Raw genomic sequence first — 12,174 nt, 5'->3', positions numbered from 1 at the left:
CCATGCAGTTCCAACATCTCCTGGAGACCCAGAGCCCCAAGGGTGGTCAGAAGAAGCCAGCAGGATCTGTTCTCTCATTGCAAGTCCTTATTATCAAACATGTATAATACTCAAATATTCCCATCATCAGGACCACGCCTCCCAAGTTTCAACCAATTGCCCTGTAAAATGGTTCTCACCTCCGACAGGTCAGAGGTCCCTTTTGTTAGCCCATTTTACAGATGGAAAAATGAGAGCTTCCAAGGTTGAAAGCACTGCAAGCACTATCCCAGAGCAAGAAACCTTTGCTCTGGGCTCCTGAGCCTTGTTCCTGCTCCTGGCCTCACAGCTCCCACGGAGGAAGCTGGTCACAGGCCCCCAGGCTCCTGGGAAGCACTTCTGGCCTCTTGGTCTCCCAAGTCCCCCTTGGTTCACCAGCATCCTCCTCTTTTCCCGGGTAGATGATCTGGGAGTGGACCCTGAGTTTGACCCAGCAGACGACTCGGACGGAGGCACGAAGAAGCAGGGAGAGCAGGTTTGCGGCCCCCGCTTCGCTCCCTGGCCTTGCTGCTCTGCTTGCCCTGTCGGCCTCCTCCTGCCAGCCCTGCAGACACCCAGCTCTGAGGGTCCAGTATGTAGTAGGGACCACTGGAGTCTGTGAGTCCTCCACACCCCAGCTTGGTGCAAGCTCTGCACACAAAACTTTGACAAGACTCACAGCCATGCTGATCTCAGCTGGTGACACCAGCTCACCTGAACCACTGGTTCAAAGGTTTAATACTCCTCAAACCCAAATCCTTCCTCTGCTGCTCTGGCTTCTACCCTACGACTCCCTAGATCTCCCCAACATCCAGCAATTAAGAGGGTAGTGCTGGGTCCAGCAGGGGGCTTTCAAAATCCTGTTCCAGAACTCAGGCTGGTCAAGGGTGGGTAATTAAGCCATCACCGTTGGCAAGGGTGCTTCAGCTTTGAGGTACTAGCCCATCTGTCATGCTGTTGCCTGGGAAAGGCAGGGGGCTGGTGCCCTGGTGATCTGATCTGGGTGAGGATATGCTCTTCTGGGAGCAGATCTTTTGCCCACTGCCGCCTGAGCCGTCCTTCCCAGAGCTGACCCCACCAGCGCCTTCTCTGTTGACATTGAAAGTGGAGGACATGGCCTGTGCTGTGAGACAAGACAGTTTTGTTCTATGTGACAGCCATTCTAGGCAGAGACCCAGGCTCCCTTTTGTTCTGGGTCATTTCTTTGATGGAGGGACCCGACATCGGTCAGGAGAGGCCTCATTCAATGGGGCTTTGTGTTTGCAGACTGCGACTGTGACTGAGAAAAACTCATCTTTCTACAACAGGCTTTCTCTTTGACTTTCTGGCACTGACTTCTGAAGCCAGTGTCCTGAGGGAGGCAGCTGGCAGGGGCCCAGGGCCTGGGAAATTTGCCCTTTCTCAGGGGCTCTTGGGCCTGCTTCCCAACCCAGGTGAGGCCAGGTAAGTGGAGAGTCAGACAGAGGGTGCAGTTTTGCTGTTGGATTTCCCAAGACTGCTCCTCATTCACAAAGCCACACGTTCCTTGGGAACCCAGCTCCCAGCTGCTGCCCACGGACACTCTGGCTGAGCTGAACTGTGTCTCATTGCTTTGTTCTCTGTGTCTTATAGCCTTTGGATGGTTTTATCGTTACGATGGCAAATTCCCAACCATCCGGAAGGTAGGACAGGACTGAGTGCTGTGTGCTGCTGAGTTTGCTGTGGGTTTTGTCCTTTTCCAAATGTTGCTTCTTTTCCTGTCACCTCTCAGTTGTGTCACCGGCCTGTTCAGTTGGGGGGCTAACCCCGTCTGTGCCTCTCTGTCAGGCTGATGTCACAAGACAGGGCGCTGTCACAGAGGCATTGTCGGGGGAAATATTCACAGGGTGAGACCTGCTCAGGGACCATCAGGCCACTGCCCACTGGGCATGGGGCAGGGGCTGGGCCATGGCAAGAGGTTTCTGCTGTCAAGTTGAACCAGAGGCCACGACCAGAAGCCAAGTTCAGAAAGAGTGAAAAATCAAATTGGGTGCACAGGGCAGGTTATGATACCGACTGTGCCAGACACAGGCTGGCTGCCGAGGTGGGGTTTTTGCTGCCTCAGGTTGGGTTAAAGAGCCACATCAATCCTAGCTCTCTGCTAGAAATTTCTCTGCATGTTCCCAGGATAATATATTTTTCTGGCCTCTGGGGTTTTGAATTTTCTCTCTAAATCTTATTACAGTATCTCCAGGCCCCATAAAACTCCTTTGGCCCTTTTCTTTGTAAATCACTTTGGCATTTGATTATGAAAATGCTGCTGTTAATATTTGTAGATTGGACTTTCGAAATGACTTGGTATTTGGAAATCAGGCATCAGCATAAATCTGGGTGAACTAATTTAGGTGTTATCATTCTACTGGCTCTTTCTGGCAGGATGTCAGGTCCCCAGAAACCAAAGCTCTGGCAGCCTGGTGACCTTGATGATATGTAACTTCTCCCTGCCTGTAAAATGGGGAGCTCTGATATGCTGGGAACACCTACTCCCATCATCTAACATGGTGCCGTGATAACAGACTGCAGTATTACTCCTGACAGAGGTCAACGTCTTTACCTAGGAGTATAGGTCGTGATCTGTAAGGCACTGAATAAACTTAGAGCATCTCAGGGATTCCTTTCTACACTACCCTGGTCTCAGAAAGGGCTTGGTCTCATGAGACTGTCCTTTTCATTTTACAGGCTGACTCTGTGGCTTCAGATGTCTCATTGGGCTCAATTTCTAATTCTCTATATACTACCTCTACTAGAAAGAACACACACACACACACACAGGATTTTACTTGAAAAAAATAATAAAAAGAGATGTCCAGGTAAATCCTTGTCCAGACACCAATAACTGGGTAAATGTAGAAGAACTAGCATCTCCTCCATGCACACCTCCCATCAGAAATCATGTCACTTGAAAACTGCTGTTGGTAAAGAGGAAGGCACGTTTTCCCCTGTTCATTGGTCCAGTCGCTCCAGAAATGGCTGGTATTTTGGTTTTCATTTTACTTCCAAAAGAGAGAAAAGGTACTTCTAGACAGAAGCAAGAACACATCCACCCTGCCTGCCTCTCTTCGCAGTCTGGATCAGAAAGACTATTTGCCATGAAAAATCCACTGACATTTTTTTCTAGAGTCACATGAGATGCTTTGTCTCCCAGCAGCTGGAACACCAAGTCCACAGGTTAAACAAGTGGCCATCTGTGGCTGTGATCAGCGATGCACAAAATTCCCCTTATTTGAAAAGATAACTACTGTGTCTTCTTGACGCATCTAGGGCTCAAGGCCTTGAGACCTGTGGCCCCACCAAGCCTATTCCAGTGCCTGAAGGACTCCTGGTTCTGACTAAGCCCTTTCCCCAGGACTGCTTGAGTGGATCACACAGACCAGCCCTACCTGCCAGAGCCTACCATTTGGCTGGGGAGGCGGAGTTGCACACAACTAAGTTACCACAATGGAGAGGGCTAGTATGAGGTCAGCAGGCAGTGCTGTGGGGCCTTTCTGCATCAATAAGCAGGTGCTGCTTTCTTGGAGATGGGATGGAATCTGTCACATCTGCCTGCCCCACCCCGGAGCCCTAGCTCTAAAATCTTAGCACTGGTGGCTTTTTTTTTTTAATCGGAAGAATGGCCATTCCTCTTATGATGGTCCCTGTGGGAGGCCATGCCCTTATTCTAGCAAGCTGCCAATAGGCAGAATGTTTCTGGCTCCTCTTGGGGAATTGCTGTCTGAATCTGTAATACGATGGTAGGGATTCAGCTGTCAACTGAGCTGAGTCTAGTGAGCAGAGTAGGAAGGAAGCAAGCAGGTCCGTGAAGCAGTGAGAACCATTTTCTCAAGTGGCTCATAGACTGCTCTGGGGATGAGTCCTCGTCCTCCCAAGGGGGGCCATCTCCAACTCACATTACCTGTGTACAGAGGTGGGGGATGTCTTTAGAAGGGGAGGTAGGGTGACTTGGTGTAGGTCTATAATGACCCACCAGGCCCCTCTAGCTGTGGAGAAAATTGTGTGTCTATTGCTGGGATACTCAATTGCTCATTCCCAGCCTTGGATGCTGGGGATGATTCAGGAATTCTGAGAGCAGGCCCCAGGAAGGCTTGGGGCAGGGACTGTGGTAAGCACAGTGAATATTCCTTCCCCCAGGAATTCCTGAGTGTTGACTCTGCTGTCCCCTTTCCTGCTGGCCCCTATCCTCCACGCTGTGTGTGATAGTGGCTGACACCCCTCCCACCATGCTCCCACTGCCCCCAGCTCATCAGGGTGCAGTGGGAAAATTGTGGGGCCTAGAAGACTCAGGTCCAAATCTGGTACCACCACTTACTAAATGTTTGATGTCAGGCAAGGGACTTCACCTCTCTTGAGCCTTGGCTCCTTCATCAAGAGAAGGGAGATACTACCTGCCTATGAGATTATCAATGTACATCCCTTGGCACATAGGGAGTCCATAAATCATAATTCTCCTCCTTCCTTATTCCTTGGCTTCCCTGCAAGCCTACGGGAGAAGCAACCAAGAAAGCATGCTTTGTGGGGCTAATTCCAAAAGAAAATGTGTCTGTTCACCCTGTTTCTCCCTCCCCAAATCCTCCTGAACCCTGATGGCCAGTGAAAAGCAATTAGGCCATCGTGTCTACCTTCTCCTCCCACATCTCCCAGTCCTTGTAGTTCTGTCTAATCCTCAGTTCAGGGGCCTAATTCAGAGAGAATGGTGGGTTTGGATTCTCCAGATGAAAAGGTCTGGAGTTAAACTGGAGTTTGCATCAGGGAAAAATCTGATGTCCCTGGCTCTGGGCTCCCAGGTCTGAGGCTGGCACCCTCCTCCTCTAGCTAAGGACAGAGGTTCTCTGTAAACATGGCTTGCCAGCTGTGCCAGATTTTCTCTAGAATCTACCAGGATGCATCTGTGGTGTCTGAATATCCAGATGATGGAGAAGGCATATGCCCAGATACTAGGAAATAAATACAATGTCTTTTTTTAAATACAGCACTCTGGAGCTTCCAAAGCTCTTTCAGAGATGCTATTTCATTGGCTCTGGATGTCAAACTTGTGGGGCAAGTATTTCCCTCGTCTTGGAGGTGAGGTGGATCAGGCACAGAGAGGTTAAGGAACTTAGCCAAGGCCACACAGCTTGTTAGTGAACTAGTAATCCAATTCTTCTGGCTTGCAAAAAGAATGTGTCTCTCACTCTGCAGTGGGTAGCAGACCCTGCCTGTCCTAAATCTGAAGCCTGATGCCCAGTGTCATGGGGCAGAGCTAGTGGAGGGTTTCACTGTGGGGTGCTTGCCTGCTATTGTCTGAGGATGGAATACCCTGTTTGCCGTGCTGTCCAGTGTCAACACTACCTTATAACCCTTGTCATATAAACAATGCCACATCTGCTCAGAAAGGAAAGGATAAGAAGAAAGCCAAGTATGACAGCCTACAGGAGTTGAGAAAGAATAAGAAGGAACTAGAGTTTGAGCAAAAGCTTTACAAAGAGAAAGAGGAAATGCTGGAGAAGGAAAAGCAACTGAAGATCAACCGGCTGGCCCAGGAGGTACGTGTCCTGCTCCCAGGCCAGGCAAGCATCCCTGCGGCACAGTTTGGTTGCTCCCCACCATGCTCCCAGGGAACCAGCTGGAGTTGTCCTTCCCAGTGGAGTCCAAGGTTGGAGTTGGAGTGAGCTCGGCCCCCTCCCCCGTCTGGAGAGTGAGATCTTCCCACATACGCAGAGTCCTCTGAGACTAGCTTCTGGCTTAGGTGTATGTTTGGGATTGAGACTGGCCCCCTTGCTCAGGAGCTAGCCTTTCTGCCCAGATTGGAGGGCCCAGGTTAGCCTCCACACATGTGGCTAGAGGTTTGAATTTGTCCTCAACCAGAGTATGAGCCACGGCTAGGCCTCTCTACCCTAGGTGTAGCTATGAGGGTAACCTCTCTGCTCAGATTGTAGATCTGAAGTTAGCCTTCTACCCACCTATCATTAGATCTGGGTCAATTTGACCCCCTCACTGTCCAACCCAGGTTGTGAATCCAAGACCAGTCTTCCCCAATGTGCCTTGGCTCTAAGGATAGGGGTCTGAAGCTAACCTCTTTGTGCAGGTCGGGTAGCTAAGGGTACCCCTCCCAATTAATCAGGCCACGAGTCTAAAGCTGCTCACATCAACATCGGGTGTGTCTGAGGCTCTTCAGTCCAAGAGTGTATCTAAGGCGGCCCCTTCAAGACTTGTCAAAAGTAGCGTCCCCGCAGGAGTGATTCCTACGTCCTAGCTGAGCGGGGCGACCTCACCTTCCCAGCTGTTGGAGATCTTGTTGGTTTTGCTTCTCTTTGATGCTTTCATGAATCAGAATGCCAAGCCGATTAGATTAAAAAACCAGAGAAGCCCTGGAAGATGTGAAGTGCATTAGGTCTGGCATTAGGAACAAATAAGCTAAAAAATTAAAAATAAAATTGAACTTGTGCTTCTGAGGACAAGGCAGCCTGGAGGGGGGAAAAAGAGTAAAGCTGAACCCTTGGAATGTGCTGAGAGCCTACAAAAGGACCACTCTTGGAGAATCATAAGAGACTCAGAGTTGGTGGGAATCCTGGGAGCCAGCTAATCCCATGCAAGGCATGGGCTCCTTACTGGATTTTGCCTACACCTGCCGTTAGTACGCTTGACACCCCAGCACCCCCTCCCCCTTGTTTCTGCCTCCTCTGGGGCCAGGTGGAACAAGCCTGTGGCTTTTTCTAGGTAGTTGACACACCCAGCAGTACTCTGGGTCTTTTCAAGAAGTGCTTCTGTGTTACTAATTCAAGTGCGCCGCTCACGTGTGACTCAGACCTGCCCTTTGTCCTCTCCGTTTGGCACCGGCCTTGGGTCCTAGGTATCCGAGACAGAGCGGGAAGACCTTGAAGAATCGGAAAAGATTCAGTATTGGGTGGAAAGGCTCTGTCAGACGCGCCTTGAGCAGATTTCCTCTGCTGACAATGAGATTTCAGAGGTAACAGAGCCCTTCTTTCCACACAGACCCTCCTGCTGCCTTCAGAACCAAACACCCTGGGGGCAGCAGGAGGCAGAATGGCCACTGGCAAGCTTCACCGTCCAGGGCCGCCTACCAGCCCACTGTCCCTTCCTCTCTTGAAGAAGGGGATGTATCTGTATTTCTGGGTTTATCTCTAGAGTGACCACTAAGTCCTGGCTCATCTGAGATGATCCCAGTCAGGCCTGTTGTCCTGGTGTCATTACTAAGAGTGCCCTTTTCAATGTCAAGTGTGTTCCAGTTTAGGTGATAAATTATATGGTCGCCTTCTTATCACCTTCATATGGCGTAACTTGGGATCCCCTCCATTTGGGCTCTCCCTCCTGGCTACCTGGTATTGGATCAGTTGGGCACCCATGTGACAGAGAAGGGACACCCCCATTGTTCTGGTTTGAGGGTGGTGGGTCTCCAGCAGCAGGAGAAACAGATAGAAGAGTATTCTACTTGATGTATTATTGTGAGGTGGGGCACCAGTCAGATGATTACAGAACTTCCTTGCAACCCCCCAGATGACCACAGGGCCCCCGCCTCCCCCGCCTTCTGTGTCTCCCCTGGCCCCACCCCTGAGACGCTTCGCAGGTGGGCTGCACCTCCACACCACTGACCTGGATGACATCCCCTTGGACATGTTCTACTATCCCCCCAAGACTGCCTCTGCCTTGCCTGTGATGCCCCACCCTCCACCCTCCAACCCACCCACCAAGATCCCCGCACCCCCTGTCCTTCCCTCATCGGGCCGTGTGAGTGCCTCATCCTCACCCTGGGTGCAACGCACTCCACCCCCTATTCCCATCCCTCCCCCACCATCCATTCCCACCCAAGACCTCACTCCTACTCGCCCGCTGCCCTCCGCACTAGAGGAGGCTCTGGGCAACCACCCCTTCCGCGCTGGGGACACAGGCAATCCAACAGAAGACTGGGAGGCAAAGAACCACAGTGGGAAGCCTGCCAACTCTCCTGTCCCTGAACGGAGCTTCCCACCCGCCCCAAAGGTACTACCTCTGTTCTGCATGCTATGCCAGGAGGCAGGAAGAGTGGGTAGGGCTGGTGTTTTTCGTGTCCTCTGCCCCTGTGAGTGGAGACGGGAAGAAACACCATCCCACCCCATTTTCCAGGAATGTGCCCCCCAGCCTGTGTATTGGGCGTATCCTGCATGTGCTTGGTTTCTGCTGATTTTGAAGTGCTGTATTATGTGGTGAATTGCCTGTGATACTTGGGCTGAGCAATAGTGTGTCAATGTTGATTGCTCTCTGTGCTCCTCTTGGCTGGTATAGGCTGGTAACGTTCAATGTAGTATTTGCAAGGCTGTGTTAATGAATAGCCAGAGCTCTCTGTATATATGACAGTAGGTCATTTCTTGATATTAGATCAGAAATCCTTGAATGTGGGTAATGAATCCTCAATTTAACAGGAAAAAAGAGGGGGTGGGAAGCAGGGGAGCAGTATTAGGCTCTGTAAATGAGGTGATAACACTGTCCAGTGCAGTATTAGGACGTAACTGTGCCATTTTCTATGGCACTAGCCAACTACGTTAGCTTAAAGAATAACACCCAGAAATTTCTGGCCAACTTCCAACTGCATAAAAAATGAAGATGGATATAGTCCCTAGAAAGCTCCAAATTTACTACTAAAAGACTAGGGATATTTTCCTTGGATGTCAGCAGGCAGAAAAATGATCTTTCTCAAAAAGACATATTTCTCATTAATTGTTCTTAATCCAAAGACTAAGAGGCAATCCCCAAGGAGGACATGGAGCTTTGATCCCTTGGAGGGAAAAAGAAAATATTTCTCTGCTCCAATAACTGTGAGACCAAGATTTCAGTCAGAACTAAAGCAGCTCATGTCAGCTAAGGGTGGAGGTTTGAGGGGAGGGCAGTCCGTAGTGTCTGATCAGTTCTTTTTACTAACCTTTCCTGCATGGATTTGAGTTCCTGCATGAAGTGCAGAATGAGCATCTCAGCCCATTCAGGAGAGCTTAGGGGAAGGAAAGTGGGAATGAAGATAGTGCCAGATGCTGACAAGGCTGCAGCTTCCAGCAGGGCTTAGAGGGACTCCTGGTGGGGTCCTGAGCCCTGAGCATTCGCAGAGAGAAGACTGTCTGTTCCAAGGATATCTTGCCCTGGAGCCCAGCCAGAGCAGGTTTGCAGGGGGCTGAGTTAGCACAGAGAGCCACACCTCCGTGTGAGTGGCCCCCACGAACAGGGGTAGCAGTTCTTCCTCAGCAAATTCAATTCAGCAATCAATTGAGCACCCACCTTGTGCTTCTCTGCATGGGGGAAGAGGGGAGCAGAGCTGAAGAGGATACACAGGCAGCTGGCATACTTGTGCTCTCCAGGACTTTGCCATCTGAAGGCTTAGCAGCTGACCAGGCAGGATTCAGCCATAAAATCGGCACAGTCTAGATGCTGTGGGAGTGATTCATTCTAATGGGAGGCTGAAGGCACCTTAGTGGAGCTGAGCCTTGAGGGATGGTGATGCAGGGAGGGCGGGAGAAGGACATTGCAGGTGCAAGGGACATAAAGATGACAAGAAGGAACTGCCTGGGTTTGAATCCTGGCTGGATCACTGGCTGGATGACTTTAGGCATGCATTACTCATCTGTTTGAGCCTCATCTGTAAAATGGGAATGTTAGTGGCACCAACCCATTAGGAGGATGAAGTGAGTTAATACATGAACTCATTCTAAGTTAAGAAAGAGTAGCAGGCAAATAGTAGGTGCTCAATTGATATTAACCATGGTCAGTGGCAGATCAGGGTACAAGAAAATTTGGATGAAACCGCAAACTTGAGATTGGACGGGAACAGTAACCTTTTGAGTCGAGGTCAAGATTCACAACAGAGCCCAACTTTCTTGGGTTCCTCTAGGAATCACGAAATTAGTTCTCAATCAGAGCAGAGAGAAGGTTAAAATTCCCCCCACACAAGGAGCCTCTGAAGAATTGGACCCTAAATGTCTTAAGTGACATCAAATCCAGGGTTGTCCCTGTCACAAAGGCCAGGGGTGAGCCGTTTTGGTTAGCTTCATCCTGCCTGCATCAACACTTTGGCCCTTGCACCACCAACCCTGCCCAACCTCCTCCTCCCGGCATGCTTCTGGTGAGTGGTCCTCAGTCCTGCGGCAGGAAGTGTGGGTGATCACACATCTGCACAGTCAGCCCCACCACCAGCAGATCTCAGGTGGGGGAAATGGACACCTGTGTCAGCTCAGCACCTGTGCCTGTCACAGCAGCACCTGCCAGGGGAAGGTTTTCAGGGCAAAGTCTACCCCCGACACTGTCCCATCCACCCACCATGCCACTGAGTCATTCATTTATTCATGCAGCATGTTCAGTGAGCACCCACTGTATGCTGGACACTATCCTGGACACTGGAGAACCACTGAAAAATAGGCAGCCCAGTCCCTGCCTGAGACAGTCTGGTGGTAAGACAGACAAGTAAGCAGGGAACTCCCACGCTACCAGGGGAGATGAGGGAAACACAGGTGCTGTGATGAGGGGAGAGGATGGAGAGGAAAAGCTCAAGGAAAGCTTCCTGAAGGCGGATACCCAAGCTAGCCATCTGGGCAGGTAACACGGAAGGAAGGGAGAGCACGTGCAGAAGCCTCGAGACAAGAAAGCCAGGCACTTTGGAGGCTCAAGTCAGTCAGTGTGAGGAGGGTAAGAAAGAGTGAGGAATGAGGCTGTCAAGGAAGGTGGAAAAGCTCATGGGGCCACCCCAAGGAGCTCAGTAGTCCTTGGGGACTCATGAAGGGTTGGGGCAGGGCTGTGACCCGACTTGTCTTGCCCAAGGTGATCAAGCGGGATAGAGCAGAGCAGACATGTTGCGTCAGCTCTCCTGGATGCTGCTATTACTGGCCCTCCCTCCTGAACCTCCGGCTGCCAGAGACTCTGTGGCCACCCACCAGGGACAGCAGATGCTGCGTGGGCAGTCTGGGGACTGGAACTGTGGCCAGAAGAGAGAGCCCTTAGGGAGAGAGGAGGCTGGATGGCACCTGTGGCCACGGAGCACGAGCCTTGAAAGTGTGTCTCCTGAGTGACAGTGCCTGCTGGCGCCCCCATAACAGGCTCTGGCTCAAGTTCCTGATTCCTCAGAGCCGCCCAGTAGTTTTTGTGGCCTCAGGACACATGGTGGCCAGTGGTTTTCTTGTCCCTCTGCTGAAGTCACGCCCCTCGGATGTCTGGCAGGGCAAACAGACCAGGCTGGCTCAGGCGTGCATGGGGTGAATTTGCCTGTGTGTCAGAGTGCCATGGTTGGCCTGGGCCACCCCCACCACAGCCTCACATGGGTCTCTCTTTAAACTAACCCCTGTAGACATTTTGCCCAAGCCCACAGCCTCCACGAGGCCCTGGCGTGTCCACTATCTCCAAACCTGTCATGGTCCACCAGGAGTCCAACTTCATCTACAGGCCACCTGTGAAATCCGAGGTCCTGGTAAGCCCCTGGGGTCTTCCAGAGGCGCAGACAAGGGCCGCCTCCCCTGGGTTCTGCTGCCTCTGGACTGAGGTGGGATACAAACTCACATCAGATGCCATCTTGTAACCTTCTCTTTAGCCAAGAGATGAATCCACATGGGTGTAAGTGGGTGTCAACACAACCGGTGAAATTCCTGTTCCTCACTTGACCAAACAGCCTAGAGGGCCATCTAGAAGTAATAATAATAATGGTTCCAATTATGACAAGTCTACCATGCGCCAGGCTCTGCGTGGCCCCACGTAACCCTCACAACTACCCAGAGAGATGCTTCCCGTTGTCATCCCTGTTCAGCCCTTGAGGAAACTGAGGCTTAGTGAGGTTAAGTAGGTTGTCCAGGGCAGAGCCAGGAGTAATTGTTTACTCCAGAGTCTTTCCAACTCTGAAGTCCAAGCTCTTACCTACTTGCCATCTTGCCCAAACCTACACCGCCTGTTGGCCCAGCCTCCGCCCTCGAGGCCCACTGTGGTGCGATGTGAACGCCATATGGGGAACTGGCCAGATGGCATTTGCTCCCCTTCTCCACTTCATGTCTCACCCCTCACTGGGACTGGGACTGGGACTGCGAGGTGTGGCCCTGGCGGGGTGGGCAGGGCCTGCCCACCCCCGTCACCTACAGCTGAGCAAGCTGGGACTCAGGTACACCCTCCACGGGTGCCAGCCACTGACTGGGAAGACTTGTGCCA

General features: G+C 51.4%; 1 protein-coding gene across 1 annotated transcript in view; it reads left to right on the top strand.

Moving 5' to 3' along the window:
• The window catches only part of USH1C (USH1 protein network component harmonin), a 44,849-nt gene that overhangs the window by 21,268 nt on the left and 11,407 nt on the right, over nt 1-12,174 (top strand). Inside the window, exon 15 of the mRNA XM_072970795.1 lies at nt 441-514. Coding sequence (XP_072826896.1) covers nt 441-514 — 74 coding nt within the window. The remainder of the gene's footprint in view (nt 1-440; nt 515-12,174) is intronic.

This window comes from Vicugna pacos, chromosome 10 (genome assembly GCF_048564905.1).
Source record: "Vicugna pacos chromosome 10, VicPac4, whole genome shotgun sequence".
NCBI classification, from domain to species: Eukaryota; Metazoa; Chordata; class Mammalia; order Artiodactyla; family Camelidae; genus Vicugna; species Vicugna pacos.
The sequence above is the reverse complement of the archived record's forward strand: the minus strand, read 5'-3'. Positions and strand labels throughout refer to the sequence as shown.